At 34.9% G+C, this 19,060-nt stretch overlaps 4 protein-coding genes and 1 pseudogene across 15 annotated transcripts in view; 1 reads left to right on the top strand and 4 right to left on the bottom strand.

Moving 5' to 3' along the window:
• Positions 1-19,060, bottom strand: part of LOC127862344 (pyridoxal 5'-phosphate synthase subunit PdxT-like) — a 94,826-nt gene that overhangs the window by 12,872 nt on the left and 62,894 nt on the right. The gene's annotated exons all lie outside the window — the stretch shown is intronic.
• Positions 1-19,060, bottom strand: part of LOC127862373 (pyridoxal 5'-phosphate synthase subunit PdxT-like) — a 105,956-nt gene that overhangs the window by 25,429 nt on the left and 61,467 nt on the right. The gene's annotated exons all lie outside the window — the stretch shown is intronic.
• Positions 1-19,060, bottom strand: part of LOC127862171 (nucleoporin NUP35-like) — a 140,056-nt gene that overhangs the window by 93,883 nt on the left and 27,113 nt on the right. The gene's annotated exons all lie outside the window — the stretch shown is intronic.
• LOC127862001 (histone-lysine N-methyltransferase KMT5B-like) overlaps positions 2,152-19,060 on the bottom strand; it is a 106,404-nt gene continuing 89,495 nt past the window's right edge. Inside the window, exons 1-8 of one of the 7 annotated variants that reach the window (XM_052400873.1) lie at positions 17,118-17,292; positions 14,073-14,224; positions 12,858-13,026; positions 12,428-12,540; positions 11,345-11,531; positions 10,565-10,701; positions 8,810-8,970; positions 2,152-5,585 (exon numbers count right to left, since the gene is read on the bottom strand). In XM_052400873.1, coding sequence (XP_052256833.1) covers positions 3,769-5,585; positions 8,810-8,970; positions 10,565-10,701; positions 11,345-11,531; positions 12,428-12,540; positions 12,858-13,026; positions 14,073-14,224; positions 17,118-17,171 — 2,790 coding nt within the window. In that variant the 5' untranslated portion in view covers positions 17,172-17,292 and the 3' untranslated portion in view covers positions 2,152-3,768. Of the gene's footprint in view, positions 5,586-7,990; positions 8,014-8,809; positions 8,971-10,564; positions 10,702-11,344; positions 11,532-12,427; positions 12,541-12,857; positions 13,027-14,072; positions 14,225-17,117; positions 17,293-19,060 lie in introns of those variants that run through there. The other 6 variants (XM_052400891.1, XM_052400902.1, XM_052400943.1 and 3 more) reach the window with 6 other exon arrangements.
• LOC127862412 (uncharacterized) overlaps positions 17,274-19,060 on the top strand; it is a 99,397-nt pseudogene continuing 97,610 nt past the window's right edge.

Genomic DNA, 19,060 nt, shown 5'->3' with positions numbered 1-19,060 from the left:
TGGTCTGACGCGCAATAAACCGGTCCTGACCGGTTTAATGACTGCAGCGAATGGTTATCACACCTAATCGAGATAAGAATGTCATTAGGGTGTGTTAGCATGTACACTGTGTAATCGATTTCATGTCATGGGAATTTTAATAGCAAACAGAATCGGACCGACTGTTTGGGATTTCCAATCGGTCTTTCATGACCCCAATCGGTCTAGGACCGACAAAACCGAAAAAAAAAGATCCCTGTCTATGATACTTTCGGGGTAAAGTGGACCAAAACACAAAACTTAACCAAATTTTGTAGTATAAAGGGCCCATAATTCCGTCAAAATGCCAGTCAGAGTAACATAACTTTGCCTGAACAGTCCCCTTACGATAGTTAGTAAGTGTTGCAAGTATGAAGCAATACCTTTGATACTTAAGAGGACCTAAACACAAAACTTAACCAAATTTTCAAAGTATAAAAAGGGCACATAATTCTGTAAAAATGCCAGTCAGAGTAACATAACTTTGCCTGCACAATCCCCTTATGATAGTAAGTGTTGCAAGTATGAAAGCAATAGCTTTGATACTTAAGGAATAAAATGGACCTAAACACAAAAATTAACCAAAATTTTCAATTTTCTAAGTATAAAAAGGGCACATAATTCTGTCAAAATGCAAGCCAGAATTATCTAACTTTGCCTGCCCAGTCCCCTCATGATAGTAAGTAAGTGTACCAAGTTTGAATGGAATAGCATTGATACTTTATGAGAAAAGTGTACCTAAACGCAAAACTTAACTGGACGCCGATGCTGACGCCAAGGTGATGACAATAGCTCATATTTAAAAATAAATAAAATAGATTAGCTAAAAATCATTTTGTTTGTTCTCTATGTCAATACCAGTTAAACCCAGACATTTTAGTGGACGTGGCACTCTTGTTTTCTGTTGTATAATTCAAGTTTTTTGTTGTATAATTCACGTTTTCTGCTGTATCGTTTAAGTTTTCTGTTTTATAGGTCAAGTTTTCTGTTGCATAGTTCAAGTTTTCTGTTGAAAAGTTCAAGTTTTCTGTTACTTTAGGCTCATAGTGATCTTAACTTGTCTTATAATTTGTGACTCACACTTTGGAACAATTGCAATCAAATAATTAATACTTTATTTTTGCATTTTACAATGGAAATATGGAATAAGTTTTACTGGTTTTATTATTAAAAATGAAGCTATAGTCATAATAGACCGCCTTTATTTTTGAATTGACACCGAATGTATTTCAGAAATGTCAATTAAATGGTAACATTCCGCACCGTTATCCTTTTGTTTGTGCATGTAAATGCCCCGACTTTAGCCGGCTCATATACTTTGTCTTTTCTCTCCGACCTCTGATATTTTGTGTTCTCTCCGACCTCTGATATTTTGTGTTCTCTCCGACCTCTGATATTTTGTGTTCTCTCCGACCTCTGATATTTTGTGTTCTCTCCGACCTCTGATATCTTGTGTTCTCTCCGACCTCTGATATTTTGTGTCGCTTTTATCACAAAAAAGTATTGCGGCTAGAGAGGTGAAGCTTATACAACAGTTTGCCTATTGCAACATGTCTTGCTTCGTTTCTCCGTCTACCTTGTTTAGAATTGACCATTGACTTTCCAAAGTCAATCAATCCAGCATCAGTGTTTCAACATAGTAAAAAAACTTGTTGTAGAACTGTTTGACATACTGAAATAAATAGAGGACATACACAAACGTGTCGCTGGCTGTCAAAACAGGCATTCGGTCGACATAAATATGTTGCGTATGCATGCCTTTGTACACGTGTAAGGTTAATACTTGTGCTGTTAAAAGTCACTGGATATAGGTGCATTTAGTACAACTCATGGGACCAGGGCCAATGTTTGTGACAATTAATAGTCAGAAGATTGTCGGGCATATTTAAAGCATTATTTTTAGTTTAGTTTTTAACACTTATCATTGCAAAATATATTAAGTCACATACAATAAATTTAAGAAGAGACTTATTGTATTAAATTAAAGAAATAACCACTGTCTATACAGCTCAAAATTACGGTATAAAATGAGGGACTGACAATTCTACAACAAAACAGAATGTATTAACATTCTCCAGACATTCACATGGGTACAAACTTTAGAAACTACTCATTGATAAACTAACACATGTAAACAATTAGATTATTTTAATAAAAATGTGTTTTTCAATGTTTACAAATTTACCTATAACTATGAACATAACGATTGTACATCACAGTTTTCCAGCATGCAGTGATAAAACATCAACATCATCATCATGCTTACAAACTTACAATTGAACACTGTAAACTTCATTCAACAATAGAATCAAGAGTCAAACTTCGTTCCAGAAAACACAGGGCTTAATGCAAGTGTGAATTGTGCTGTTCCATATTAGCCTTTGTAGTCAAGCACAGGCTCATCAATGACGACCCTTTTCACATAAACTGGATGAAGGCCTTTGCAAACAGTTTGGATCCAGATGAGACGCCACAAAATGTGGCGTCTCATCAGGATCCAAACTGTTTGCTATTCTATTAGTATTCTATGAAAAAAATCGAAGAAAATGCTAATTTTAGAAATTCAGCAGACAACATTTTAGCAGACGACAAATTTTCCAGCATGCAAAGGGTTAAAAAACAATCATACGTGCAGAGAGTGTAATCACTGATAATCCTGCACTGACAATATTTTATGCATAATGCCTAATTTGTCAGAGCCAGGCTCCTAGCCCTTTGCATGCTGGGAAATTAGTTGTCTGCTAAAATGTCGTCTGCTGAATTTCTAAAATTAGCATTTTCTTATATTTTTTTCAAAGAATACTATCAGAATAGCAAACAGTTTGGATCCTGATGAGACGCCATGTTCTGTGGCGTCTCATCTGGATCCAAACTGTTTGCAAAGGCCTTCGAAATTCGGTTCCAGCACTTAAAGAGCTAGTCATTCCAGCGCATATTGTGACAGCAAGCACAGCAAAGGTAACCATAACACACAATCTGAAGGGGTTAATTCACATATCAAATAAAATAAATCCAAGCAATTTTAGTGAAGGACTATACAGACAGAAAATTGCTTATTCAATAGCCTGCAGATTTGAAATGTTTAATGAAAGAATTATTTTATTATCATTTTAAGAACAAAAACATTTCTGGAAAGTGTATGTGTTTTTTTTTAATTTGCTTAAATTGTGTAACATATTTATAAGCATTATTAAACTATGCATTGAAAGCTTTTGAGAACATTGTAGCAAATTCAAAGACAAAAAGCTACATGTACTATGAATGACACTTGTCATTAGATACTTTCTTGTCAAATCAAAATCTCCCAAGTGTTACAAACATTCAGTACCTCAATTTATAAATAAAATGTGTTCACATAATAAACACAACTAAGGTATCTACATATTGACACATGTACTTAAAGTAGCAAGGTGGATATTGTCCATTCCTTCTAACAATCTAGTAATTTAAATGTTGACAATGCTGGAAAAACAAATTCACAGTCCCAGTTTTCCAGAAAATGATGCCATTGGTGACAACAAACTATTGGACTTACTCTGCCATGCACCCAATAAGCCTTCTGTAGAATGGCTATATATGACCACACAATACTAAATAAAAATTGTGATTTCCTTATAAATTACATTGATAAATAAATTAAATGACAATTAAGAAGCAACCTCACTTTCACAAGTATCCTAAATATAAAATTACTTTACATTGCTATTTGCCCTATTTATGTCCAATAATGAATCTAACTAAATTAAAAGCTCATGATAGAGAGGCGCCAGGCCTTGGTATATTAATATTCACTTGTTCCCCACTGTGCCCATACTTTATTTTCATCAATTTTGGACATATGATGATTTCATCACTAGGATCTTCTGTAAACAAAGTTCGTGGACTGCTCTTAAAGCCATTTTGCCGGCGTCTTTGAGAACTGGCATCCATATATGGTCGGAACTTTGTACAATTCAACGGACTTTCCTCCTCATCAGAATCACTGACCTCGCTGGCTTCTGGTGACCCGTGAAGGGAGCCGGCCAGTGGTTCCAGCTTAAAGTGTACACAGGAGCTCCCTGAATTTTCAAGTTCCTTCACTAGAACTGGGTCCCGAGGCATCTTTATTGTGATCTTCGGCACTTTCTTCGGTGGAGAGAACAAATGCTTGTACGGAGTTAAACTCCCACCCAATGAATTCAATTTACTCCTAATTGACTTCCCAAATTTATTTGTTTCTGTTTCTGGTAAGCTTTGCCTACGTTTCCTAACCTTCGATTGAAAAATATTTTCTGAAAAGCATTTGCCAGATTCACTATGGCCGTTGATTGTCTTGCCATCCCCTAGACTATCCACATCAACATCTGCATCCTCACTGTTCTCTCCTACATCACTAGAATCCAAACAGACACCATTCAATGATCCAATGCGTTCAAACACATTGTCACTAACAATATCCACTGATCTTATACCTTTTTCTTGAAAACCCATTGACTCTTCACATCTTTCGAGTCTTCTTCTACTTCTTAGAGCTTGTCTTTTAGATGCTTTACTCTTTCTCATAACTGACTGCCGCCGTTTTTGTTTGCCATTCTTTAGGCTTCCCGCATCATTCCTGGTCTGCTTGGATGCTTTGAATGCCTCCAACTTGGGACTGGCCCTGCTGTTCACAAACACGGCTGGGTTGTCAGAGGGGTCAGAGTCGTAAGGCATCAAGTGAGGCATGTCTGAGGGCCGGGTATGCAGTCTCTCTACCAGTGCCGGACAAGCCTTCCCTAGATCACTGGAATATCCCCCCTGAGTGTCCTCACAACTAGTGCCAGCTTCCTCTGAAGATACTGGCCCGCTTTCCCCTGACACGTCTAACTGAAGCTGTGTGAATATATTTCTAGAGGTACTGTGGCTTTTCAGCTGAAACGTAATTTCTGGGTCCACAGTTTGTATCACTTTAGAAGAACCTACATAATCTTCACTTCGTATTTTATCTTGGTCATGGTCCAGTTTTGGAGCACATTTACTGCTTCTCAGCCGAGAACTCTGCCGAAGCTCCCCGCCAGCCTCATTTAAACTGTCAGTGTCTGATTGTTGTACACTGTTGATGTCTAGTTTAAGAGGTAGCCTGGTTTTTATGTGCTGCGATTCTTGTAATAACTTTTTACGAATGCACGGATTCTGGTGAACATAATTTTGTGACTTCAAATGAGATAAAGGTTTATCTAATTTAGATTTTTGATCAGTGATGTCTGATAATGGACCCTTAACAAAAGCAGGCTTGTTAGAATTACTGAGAATCCTATTTTTTGTACTCCTATGTTCAATTGTTGAATCTGGAGAGAGACTTTTCAGATATGACTGAGACGACACATGCTTTCTTGGCGACAGACGTAGTTCAGAAACTTTCACCGGGGCATTTTTATCAACACATGTGGGTATTTGTTCACCAAGGTCCACTTTGGGTTCTGGTAGAGAATGCCCATGAGCCAAGATAATCTCAGCATCATAGCGAGTGATGCCTCTCCGCTTGAGTTCAGCTTTAGACAGAAGGTGTGCCTGCTTCTTTAAATTGCCATCTCGAATATCCCAGTTTTCTGAAAAATTTAAGTTGGTCTCAAAACAAGGGTATCAAATGAGCCTTGTTCTATGATAACTTGGATTATTATATGGGCCATATTCTGAAAAAACTGGGCTTAATGCATGTGCGTAAAGTGTCGTCCCAGATTAGCCTGTGTAATCCGCACAGGCAAATCAGGGACGACACTTTCCCCCTTTAATGACATTTTTCAGTTAAATGAAGTCTCTTCTTAGCAAAAATGCAATTTAGGAGGAAAGTGTCATCTCTGATTAGCCTGTGCAAATTGCACAGGTTAATCTGGGACGGCACTTTAAGCACATGCTCTATGTCCAGTTTTCTCAGAAGGCGATTCATAAAGTGTTGTTACAGATTAATGGATTTTCATTTAAAGAGACCTTGTGCAGACTGCACAGGCTAATTTGGGACGATTCTTTAGGCACATGCACAAAGCCCAGTCTTGCCAGACTAAATCTCAAGTTGTAGAAAAGATGCTTACATTTTAACTACCAATTCTAACACAATACAATAAACAAGTATACAATTATTATGAATGTTAAGTATTATGTACTTATACCCTTTGACTGTAATTTGTTAATTATATATATATATATTATAAATTAAATCAAAAGTTGATGTCATGTGTTAAATGTGTAAATATTCCTATTTAAGGTCCTTGGTAAACCTTTCTTTAAAACATGACAAAAGTAACTGATTTAATCAGAAAAAAGCAATATAATAATGTTAAAAACAAACATGCAGGGGTTCCACTGGCCCAAAAAAAGTTGTCGCCACTTTTTCGCGCCGTAAATATTGTCTGTTATTCCACCTTATTAATAAGGACAATCATTTTAAGAAACCTTACTACATTATTGTCATTGACTATATTATCACTTTAAAAAGTATGATATTTCATAAAAAAAACAATAAGTACCTTCATAAGTCATACCTTCATAAGTCTTAATAAGCTTTATTTGTATATAAATAACATTTTTTTCCAACTTGATAAACAACACGGATGACCAAAATAATATAATAATGTTAACATCAACGTATTAAACAATAAATATAAATGATAAATGTTTTGAAATTAATTATTTAAACATAAAATCACACCAATGTTCATCATTTGAAAGGGAACCAGAAAATAAAGCATCTCACTTCAAAGTGTTTAACAGTTATATTTGGTCATTTGGACATGATATACATCAGCTTCTGTTGTTAACAAGTTTTCTGTTAGTGGTGGATGATTTCCAGGTTCAATTAAATGACTGTTGTTCACGCCTTTTTCCTGACAAAAAGGCACAGATAATTGCCACCATCCATTCTAGTTGCCTGAAATAACATAAAACATATTTTTACAAACTATCAACATCAAACCAACACATAAATGTCCTTATCTTTAAATGTCCGAATTTAACTTATCCGAAATATAGTACATCGAGTGAATGTTTTATATTTAATTCAGAAATTGTTGTTATCTTAATCAATTTATTTCCTTCCCAGAACATTACAATAATGAATCTATTAAACAGAAATGCTCACAAATACCTGTTGAAACAAGTTTTTATTTGTTGATGTGGAAAAATTAAATGCTTTTGCCAGCCCCATGGTTTTGATTTTAACAAAGAAATAGCGGCCCTAATAATCATTATAATTATTGATCGTCGTGACAGTTTGTCCCCGTGTTACTTAACTTATTGCTCAATATCATAAAGGAGCCGTTAATCCGATAATAACCCCCATAAAACTTGACAATAGCAGTAAAAACACCGTTTATAACACTTACACGCTTCGGTGATTTCTAATGCACTCTGCACTGTAGGTCGCTTACATCGTCGTAAATCAATATTTACAACTGACAGACGCTGGCCGCTAATGCTCGGTCGCGTGCTTTCGACTCTCGGTACATTTTCGGATAGGATTTTACCGATTTTTTGAAATTCGCCACTTTTAAAAAATTGGAGCCACATTTAAAAATTTAGCGCCATTTGGCGCCAATGGCGATCGACAGCGGAACCCCTGAACATGGAATACAACAGTTTCTAACTGAAAAGTAGCAATATAAACAGTAAACTCATACAGAGGAGTGATTTTTAAACAACTGCAGCACATGTATCACTGAGCCTCATTCTGGAAAAACAGGGCTTAATGCATGTGTGTAACAAGTGATCCTAGATCAGCTTGTGCAGTGTGCACAGGCTAGTCTGGGATGTGTGCACAAGCTAGTCTGGGATGTCTTTCCGGCTAAACGATGTTTGCAGTGTGTCCTGCCTAATTAGCCCTGATTAACGCTTTAACCACATGCATTAGGTCGGGTTTTTTCTAGAGTGGGATTCATATGAAAATATATGTAAAAGTTCATTGCTTTGATTATGAATCACATCTCTGAAGTGAAACAAAACAGATAATCTTCACAAGTACCTCAATCTGGATGAAAAAGGAGCCTTCATATTTGAAATAAACATCACTTCATTATAAAATGTTTTAAAACTGAAGTCTTCTTATGTCTTTCAAATTGAGTTATATGAGTATGTTCTATCTCAAACATGGCAAATTTTAAGATTAAATTGGTTGGTACATCTATACATCCCTTTAGGGTTTAAAAAACGTTACATTCTTCTTCAATTTGCATCTGATCAAACTGATTTAGGTGGTCACTTTTCTGTTTGCCTAAAACAATGTCTAATTAATGTGGTAAATACCTGCTTTGGTACAAGAGCTTGATACTACATGCTGTATTTTTACCTTTTTATTTCAACATATGACCTTGGCTTTAAAGATATCCATGGGCTTTCATATATGAGATTAACAAACTTTTTAATGCTATCTCCAGTTTGCTCTTCCTCATCTTTTTTATTATGAAATATGACCTAACATGTATAAGGCCTTTTCCTATATTTCTACACATCCTTTAAACAGACCCATTCCCAAAGCAATATGGTAAACCAAATCCCACTTAAATAATTCCCAAGTTGATTTTTTTTCAATAAGTGTCTAATGACAATTGAATTACAATAATATTTCAATTACAAGCCTTTTTCTGGCCATGTTAGGAAAAATGCAATTTGGGGATTGGGAGTTTTTGCGCACAAATTCCAAATTAAAATCAAGAACCTGCAGACTATGAAAAGCATAGGTTTAAGTAAAGCATGGTCCAAGCCAAAGCAGTAAGAAAATTAGTGTCAACACAAGTAACACAGGACATCATAGGCACTGACTACATCCCAAACCTGGACTTACCGTTTCCATTCATGGTCTTGTTCACCCCGACACATGACGAGCGATGGACCTGAGCCTGACTCTTCATGCGATGTAGTCGATCATCCGTGTCACGCAGCCTGTAGCCCTTCTCTATCTCTGGACTGCGGGGATCAGCATGCCGGAAGTAGCCAACACGACGCCTGAATAGTAATCAGGGTTTATTGGTAACAAGGATATGAATTTCATGAGCAAGATAAGAAAGTGATGAAACAGTAAGTAAAGTACAATCAACTGACATGACAATTTCATTTTTAATAAGATTTGATTTGGTGACCTAGTTTTTGAATGCAAGTGACTCTGATTCAAACTTGGGCTAGATATTGTCAAGATATATATTCTGAGCAAGTTTAATTAAGATGACAAATGTTGCCTCTAGTGCAGGCTTCAAGTTGACATCACACAACACACTACAACAGATGCAAGAAACAGGGTGATCACAATAATTTACTATGACCATTTTGTGCTAAGGTAAGCTCAAAGAGTTCAAATAAGCAGCCAAGATCAAAGAATGTTCAAACAAGATGTGTTTGTGAAACACAATGTCCCCCTATATGATGTTTGACCTTGTAGGATGACCTTGACCCTTCACCACTCGAAATGTGCAGCTCCTTGAGATACACACGCATTTCAAATATAAAATTGCTAGCTTCAATATTGCAGAAGTGACATTACATGCACAATTTTGACCCATATATTTGACCTTGAAGGATGACCTTGACCTTTCACCACTCAAAATGTGCAGCTCCATGAGATACACATGCATGCCAAATATCAAGTTGCTATCTTAATATCGCAAAAGTATTCATAAAATAAGCGATTTGGGCCACATATATTTGACCTCTGACCTTGAAGAATGACCTTGACCTTTCACCACTCAAAATGTGCAGCTCCATGAGATACACATGCATGCCAAATATCAAGTTGCTATCTTCAATATCACAAAAGTATTAATAAAAGAAGCGATTTGGGCCACATATATTTGACCTCTGACCTTGAAGGATGACCTTGACCTTGACCTTTCACCACTCAAAATGTGCAGCTCCATGAGATACACATGCATGCCAAATATCAAGTTGCTATCTTCAATATTGCAAAAGTATTCATAAAATGAGCGATTTTGGCCACATATATTTGACCTCTGACCTTGAAGGATGACCTTGACCTTGACCTTTTACCACTCAAAATGTGCAGCTTCATGAGATACACATGCATGTCAAATATGTAGTTGCTATCTTCAATATAGCAAAAGTTATTGCAAAATGTTAAAGTTGGCGCAAACAGACAAACAGACAGACAGACCAACCAACCAACCAACCGACAAGGCAAAAACAATATGTCCCCCACTACTATAGTGGGAGACATAAAAAATTGCAGACAAGCACAATATTTCCAATATGGAATTCGAAAAATTGTCATCGTCCAATGACCTGATATAACAGAACCTATTCCAAATAATCTTTGTTATTGATCAGTAGTATAACAAAACTTAAAATATTAAGTAAATGTCTCTTACCTAATTGTGCACTAGTGGCATAATATAATCTTTTTCACATCCAAATGTCATTTTTGTTTTTCAAACTATTGCTTGTTATACACATAAATGTAAAATGCAGCCAGTAGAGGGTATTTTGAATTGATGATGAAAGTCCACCTTATTTTGTGTTGTGATTAAGTGAGAAATTCTGACTTTTGAGGATTATGACAAAAATGCAAGTAAGTTGTGCCCAACAATACCTTTCACATGTTTCACATTCGCACAAACTGTTGCTGTCCCCAAAAAAGTCTTCCCCATAGAAGCATGTGATCTCTTCCCCTGCTTTGATATCACGCAGGACTTTAACACAGGCCGTGTCCCTGCCTGTAGACACAAACTGAAAAACACAGGCAGCATTTTACTTCAATTGATATACATGTAATCTGCATTAAGATGAGACAATTGTTAATAATATTTTAATTACTTAACAAGCTTAACAATCCCATGAACTTATTTTACATTTGGACTTAAGTGTGTCCTTGACCATTGCAGTAGAGAAGACATGCATTATCTACATGGTGAACATCTTTTGTAAATTATTTCTAAAATTATAGGATGAATGATAAAGGAACAGACATGTTACTTATAAGTTACAATTTTTACCTTAACTTTGACCTCTTATCATGACCTTGATCTTTGAGCTAGGGAAATAGTAGTTACAAATGACACGCCGACTCCACACGGTCAACATTTATGCTAACTTACTTTAAAACTGTACCATTAATGAGGTAACAGTCTGAACAAGCTGTTAAAAAGCCAAATTATCCCTTTGACCTTGACATAAGAAGTAGGGAGGCAGATGTAAAATATAGTTAACTTATAGTTATTCTGTTTTAAATAAGAAACCTTTGTATTATATGTACAGTTTCTGTATTTACAAAGAATCACAGTAGATTGCACTGAAATAGGAGAAAAGAACTTTTATGTAAACTGTTTTGTCTAAATATAAATCTAAGACACTCTGATTCAACTACGCTCACCTTGCAATTTGCCCTGCAGTCATGATTTATAAACGATGCAGGACCTAGCCATAACTGGGCACAGTTTTTACGGCACGAAAACATGACACTGAAGTCATTTACGTTTGGGGTCAATAGTTCATCCTCTTCCTGTTCTGTCAACTCCGCTATACATCCAATAAGCATTTCAATCTTGTCATGCTTCAGCCTGCAAGAAAAATTGTTCATTTTGATCCAAATTTTATAAAGTTTTCATAAAATTATTTCTTTCAAAAAGAAAGTTTATTAACAAACTACAACCCTCGAAAGTACCCAGCAGCATCATGGTCCTATCATGATACTACCAAACACCTGCTTCCAAATCAACTATTCTGAAAATGGGAAAGCAGGATCTGGCAAGTATCTCAGCAAAATTCAAGTTACCCATGTAGCTGTGAGTGGAAATCTAGACCCCTGTTGAGCAATTATGTTTTGTAGCACTTTTTAGGAGATATTTGTTTGTAGAGAGGTGAACAATCCTGGCAAAATATAATAAACAAGACTATTGTCACGCAACATAAGTCCCCTACCGGCTCCACCATTGTCAGAAATTCGTCCATTTTCAGAATATTTTTATATATATTTGTTGCCATAGCAACCAGAATTTTTGACGTAGGAACAAAATGAAATGACATGCTTAATGTCCATATTGCCATCTATCCATGTTTCAAGTTTCATGAAAAAATATTATGAAATTTAAAAGTTATCGCAGGATCCAGAAAATCACCATTTTCAGCAGTATTTCAAGTCTATTTGTTGCCATAGCAACCAGAATTTTTGAGGTAGGAACGAAATGAAATGACATGCATAATGTCCATATTGACATCTATCCATGTTCCAAGTTTCATGAAAAAATATTAAGAACTTTTAAAGTTATCGCAGGATCCAGAAAAGTGTGACGGACTGACTGACTGACAGACAGACTGACAGACAGACGGAGTGCAAACTATAAGTCCCCTCTGGTGAAACCGGTAGGGGACTAATAACGGGGAAAAAAAGGCATGTTTTAAAGAGAAGCTTTATATCAAAACAAATCACATAATGCTCCAGACCCAAGCCACTTACCAATCCTTGGTTGCACATATCTTCCCACCCAGGTTCCCTTCCATAGCGTAGCGGCTACAGGTCTGTATCTCAAATCCTGATCGTGTATCAAACATCTTCAAATACCGAAAAATCTACAAAAATTATAATCATAATTGACATGGCAATATTATTTCACATCAGTTTTGAACAAGAAGGACCTGCCAAGATGAGATTAGAAATTTACATAACCTTCAAAGGAAAATTGTTTCCAAAGCACAATAAGTCACATGTGTTTTTTTCAGATCATTTCTTTAAAACAACACTTAAACTTGCTATGGCACCAAGTCTTGCTAGTGGACAAAAACAAAAATGATGATGACCACACTTTTACTTACACAATTGAAACAGAAATGATCAACCACAAATACTGCATGATACACTGTGAAATATAACCACATAAAAGTCTTACATGATTTCTGAAGATTTCTTGCTCTCCTTGATCTTTGTTGAGAAGGAAGCTGCGGACTATATCCACTGCCAACATCTCACTGTAGGCTCTCTCATACTGTTGATGGTGCTTGAAGCGCTCAATGATAACTTTGCATTCTGCCTCAGTCTTTGATTTAGGTTTTACATACCTAAATTAACATGACCAAGACAATTAGTTTTTTGACAGTATTAATAGCAAAAGAAATATCAAGTAGGTGATATTATATCAGAAGTAACTTCTGACTCCCTAGGAGTTCATAGAAAATGATATTTTCACCACAAAATGTAGACATTTTATGTAATTTGATTTTGTTTACATTCAAAGGTGCAAATATTGAATAATCACACATTTCTTATCAATACTAAGCCAATCTGGCCAAAGTGCTGAAAGGTTTACTTAATAAACAGTTTGGACAAAAGAAACTTTTTGAAGAAATGTTATAGTGATTGAAATGATTGATAAATTACACTCTGGGCAGACAGGATATGAAGTAACGCAACCCCTTTTCCCTTGAAATTGTCCTACTTATTGAATAAAAAATAACATTTAAAACATCATTCTTTAAATAACAGAAAATTATACTAGGTATAATGTCAGTACTTTTCATCATTCTTTAAATAACAGAGAATTATACAGCCTGTCGACCAGTTGAGAATAACACGGAAAAAACGTTCATTCTTTTTACCACGATAATTTATTTCAGGATTAAGTGTCAATGTGAGAAGATGCAAAAATAAAGAGTAACATTTATTGTGTATGATAACAGGTTAGGCCAGACGGCATATGCAGTTTTTTGTCAAAAAAAGCCAATAAAAGTCCACCCTTTGAAAAATTATTAAAAATCATTCAACTTACAAAATTAGTATTTCAAAACATTGCCATCGCATTGGTTTTCAATCAGCAAAAAGTTTATTTGAACATAATAATAAAGCCCTCTATATCCATATGCACATTTCAAAACATAACTCATTAAATCAGTTCCGGTTAACTTTTTGCTGCATTTATCCCCCCTGTAAGCATAATACAAAAGCTTTCTTGCTAAAACTTTGCTAATTTATTCCTTTACCTAACGTTTACCTTAGACAGTTATCATTTGTTTTTATTGGGGCATTATGGAAAATTAAATACAAATTAATCAGAACTGCTTATTATCCGGAACTGGTTGACAAACTGTACTAGGTATAATGTCAGTACTTTGTGTTCATTTTATGTGTCTGAAACCCGAGGTATGCATCCAGACACACGCTGTTGGCCAAGTCATCATATTCACACAGTTGCTTTGCTGTCATCCCTGTGGAAGGGGCATATCTGGAGCCAGCACTGTCCACACCCATTCTTGGTTTATTCTGAAACATGTTGCAGTAAGCTAGTTTGAATTAATCTTCAGTGATGAATGGGGAAACAAAACATGGAGACACTAAACAATGTTGAATTAATCAATGTTGAATTAAAAGTAAAGATCTGTCTATTATCTATCTTTTGTGGTTGATGAATGTTATAATATGTCAAGGGTAACAAGAGGTGCACTTGCTAAATTTAGATGCGGCATAGGAATAGAAACAGATAGATACAAGGATTTACCAAACTTGCACAGCCTTGCTTTCACCGCCTCAAATTTATAGAAAATGAAGAACATTTGTTAATGCACTGAAACTTTAGGGGTTTTTCTGCCTATTTTGGGAAAAGGAGTCTGACCAAATTGGGAATTTTTTATCGACAAAATTGGTCATTTTGGGAATTTTTGCTTCGATGAAACGGCTCATTTGGGAAAAAATTGTGAATTAATCATGCTTAAATAATTCAGTGGTTTAACAAATAAATTTGTTTTTATTTGGTTATTTTGTCTTCTTTATGTAAACAGATGCAATATTGGGCATGTTCAATGTTAATTCAAGTACTGCAGTTTTGTTTTTCAGTTACAGTTACACTCTGTGATAAGAACTGAACAGTCAAAACCTTATAGCAAATATTTTTGACCAAAACAAACACTGGTTAGTCACACAAGTTATAAGACATTTCATTCTTAAAAAAAAAAAAAAAAAAATTTTTTTTTTTTTTTTTTTTTTTTTGGAAATTGGGAATTTTTTTTATAATTTCGGTTTGGGATCGGGTCCGTTTGCTTTGGGAGTGCCTCCGTTGTCCGGAGGCGCAGACAGTGCTGAAAAACCCCTGAACTTCTATGACATAATTTGCCAAGATATGTTTATTGAATATTGTACTGGTTTCTTATACTTGGATACTTAAAAACAACATTTCCACATAAATATCTTACGAGTCCTTAGTTAAATAGGGTGATGGTTGTTTCGTCCCCCTACCAGTTCGAGCCACTGATATTTGTGTAGGGAGGGATTGGTCGTTTCGTCCCACTGATAAGATATAGCCAGGATGGTGTGAATAATAGCCAGGATGGAGTGAATAATACCGTATAGGTGTGAATCATAATGGGGTGTATATTGATGTGGCAAATTAAAATAGCGTTAACATTTATAATATTATTTTCTCGTTTATTTTACCGTTTTCGTGTAGTTTCAGTTATTTACATTCATCCATGTATGTGTATTTATGATATTTTTTTTGCCAAAAGCATATGTTTTGCCGATTATGAATTATTATTATTATACTATGTTTGCATCGTGCATTATGTTCAATAAATTAATACATAAAACGCTGTCGTTGTTATTTTATGCACCATGTGCATTACATGTATGTTCAATAAATATAAAACATCAAGTGCTGTTATTATTATTTTAGGAACCATGTGCATTATGTCCAATAAATATAAAACATGAAGTGTTTTATTTTATGCATCATGTATATATATATATATATATATATATATATATATATATATATATATATATATATATATATATAACATTTAAAAATAAGAAGAAAGCATGAATGAACAATAATACAAGTTATGTTCAATAAAGAAATAACAAATGTTGGTCATTTACTTTTAGAAAAAGCTTATGTTTTACTAGCAACCCGCAAACTATTAATTAGCGGCATGTGCCGCTAAAGGCATTCCACTGTTATATTAGCGAAGTGCAAACAATTAATTAGCGACCCAGGCCTTTAATGGTCAATTAGTAAACTTATTAACTATCTTTAATTTGTTGAGGAAACTGATTTCCTTGCAGTATTTTCCGTGCGAACACATCGTTACTGCCTTCGAACAGTTGAAGACGCAGGCTGAAGAGGTATATACATTTGTGTTTATTATTATTAAAAATATTATCGTTTAAGTAATCCTGATAATAATTCACAAAAAATTCATAATAATTAATTTTTATTATAAATTTAAATAAATTAATTAAACATATTAAATAATAATAATAATAGTTATAATAATAATAACAATAATAATAATAACAACAATATATTACATGATGTGCGAATGTTGTTACTAGCTTATAGCAATAAATAATTATGACTGAAATACATTTAATTAAGTTTATTATATTTAAATTCAATCTTCAATTATGAAAAATCGCATGCAGAATACATTTAATCTGAATAAATAATCTTGAAATTAAACAATGTTGTTTTTACATGGCACAGAGGTGACCATCACAGGTGCAAAAGTTTCCCGTTTTCATTCACACCTATACGGTATTATTCACACCTACCCGGCTATATATTATTAGTGGGACGAAATGCTACCCCTTTTCAACAGTAATATCAGTATTCAGTGGCTCGAACTGGTAGTGGGACAAAACGACCATAACTCGTTAAATACATTGCCAAAGACTGCAATGAAATCTTAATAGATTTTTAAAATTGTATATATTCACATGTATCATGCTACTTTTATAATTTTAAATATCTGTACCTTTAAGATTCAAAAAGTGTTGATGATGTTTATCACAGTAAATCTGCCCATTGGCATTGTCTCTCGAGTCTTGTAACTCAAATTTAGTGGTTTTGCACATTATAACGTTTATATTTTAACTAAACTATTTTCTATGATAAATCATAAAATTATTAAAGTTTTAGTAATAGATACAATTGTATGTACGGACGAGACTTAAATAAACTGTATCTCTGTCCTGAATGGTGGGATACTTTAATCGTGTATGAGATTTAGGTGGCACCGTCATGAAATCAGATTTTTTTAAGTAAATACAAACAACTCGGTGCCATTTTTTCAGATAGACCATAATTGAAGACCCAAATCAATCAAAGAAACCATGGACTGGGGCAAATATTGAACAAAGCATGCTATGAGGCAAATACCTTACTTTCTGTTGAACGGAAAGTTGGATTTTTCAATCGGTTGTTGGTATCCATATTTTAATCGTGCGCGATGATATAGTTCCTTAGATGTATATATTTTTTCCATTGGTTTCGTTGAAAGTAATCCATTGAACAATCTGTCATGGGTAGTTAAAACAGTTATAGATTGTAAAAACACAACATTGTCGCCATTTATTAAAAAAAAATTATTTTGAAAATCAAAAAAAAAATATGCGCAACAATTTTTCGATGGTTTACCATTTGCCAATGATTGACAAGGGAGGGAAATTAGCCACATTTAAAGTCGAAGGTGAGCCTAATTATCTACATGAAAGTCTAAATGAACAGTATTGTATATATTTGCTCAATATTAATGTCATAGCCACCCTTCGAATAACAAAATGACATTTATGTACAGGACTTATTTTCAAAGGGATACATGTAGTAAATGTTCGTAGCTAGGTAAACTACGGAATACCGTTAGGCCATCGTGGTTACACATTTAAAGCCAGTGGGCGACAATGCGATAGTGCGATGGCGACAATGCGATAGTGCGATGGCGACAACGCCATAGTACGATCGGATGTCGCCATCGCACTGTCGCCCATAGGCGCTCGATGGCAATGTTTTATTTATTTATTATTTTTTGTTTTAGTTACCCGTTGTTTATTATAATGCATACACATACTAAATCAATAAAAATCTTCCGACAAAACGCCCTCTTAAAAAAAAGATAGTTCGACTATGTACATAGATATTGACAAATATGTACATAAACGAACTATCTTTTTTTTTAAAGACGTTTTGTCTTAAAGGGGCCTTTTCACAGATTTTGGCATTTTTTAACTTATTCATTAAATGCTTTATATTGATAAATGTATCATGTGGATCGTAAAAGCTCCAGTAAAAAATCAAGAATAAAATTTAAAAAAGGAAAAGAAGATTGCCCGGAGCAGGTTTCGAACCAGTGACCCCTGTAATCCTGCCAGAGTCCTGAAGTAAAAACGCTTTTACCTACTGAGCTATTCCGCCGAGTACACATTCTTAACGTATTTTATACCTTATATAAGCAATCTTCGTTGTTTCACAAAATTTAACGACAAAAACAGAACTCTCCAGATTATTCAATCGTTTCGCGTTGCAACGCTTTATTATTTTTAGGTTTTAAAATCGTCAAAAGATGCATATAATGGCTATATTAGAGCATGGTAAATGTTCAGTATTAGTGTTTCCTCACAAATATCATAACTAAAACGAAAATGTGCGAATCTGAAACAACTTTTCAATTTTGTCAATTTACCAAAGCGTTAAAAGATCCCTTTAAGATTCATATTGATTTAGTATGTGTATGCATTATAATAAACAACGGGTAACTAAAAGAAAATATAAACTAATAAATAAATAAATAAAACATTGCCATCGAGCGCCTATGCTGGTGCCATCGAATTGTCGCATTGTCGTCATCGTACTGTCGCATTGGCGCCATCGTTCTATTGCACTGTCGCCATCGTATTGTCGCACTGTCGTCATCGTATTAATATCGCATTGTTGCATTATCGTCATCATACGATCGCAGAACTAGATCGCCTCCGGTACACAACTATTTCTTATTACAGAAACAAAAAAGATGCTTTGCTTTGAAAGAAGTTACAGTTTAATGAAATCAAATCATATTAAGTTATAGAATGGGTATGAAGTAAGTACTGCCGAGCATCGACCCATAAGTATTTCTAAAGTGGCTCATCTAGGAAAAAAATACGATGTGCGCCTGTGTAACTAAGGTAGGGAGATAGAGGACAATGGGACAGTAAGAAGATGAGGAGATGCGACACTACGATGGGTGCGACAATACGGATGGCGACATGTGGGATAGTACGATGGCGAATGCTATCATACGCTGATGACAGTATGATAAAGCGATAGTACTATGGCAACAATGCGAT

This window comes from Dreissena polymorpha, chromosome 1 (assembly GCF_020536995.1).
Source record: "Dreissena polymorpha isolate Duluth1 chromosome 1, UMN_Dpol_1.0, whole genome shotgun sequence".
NCBI classification, from domain to species: domain Eukaryota; kingdom Metazoa; phylum Mollusca; class Bivalvia; order Myida; family Dreissenidae; genus Dreissena; species Dreissena polymorpha.
Note: the sequence above shows the minus strand (reverse complement) of the source record. Positions and strands in the feature narration are given on the sequence as shown.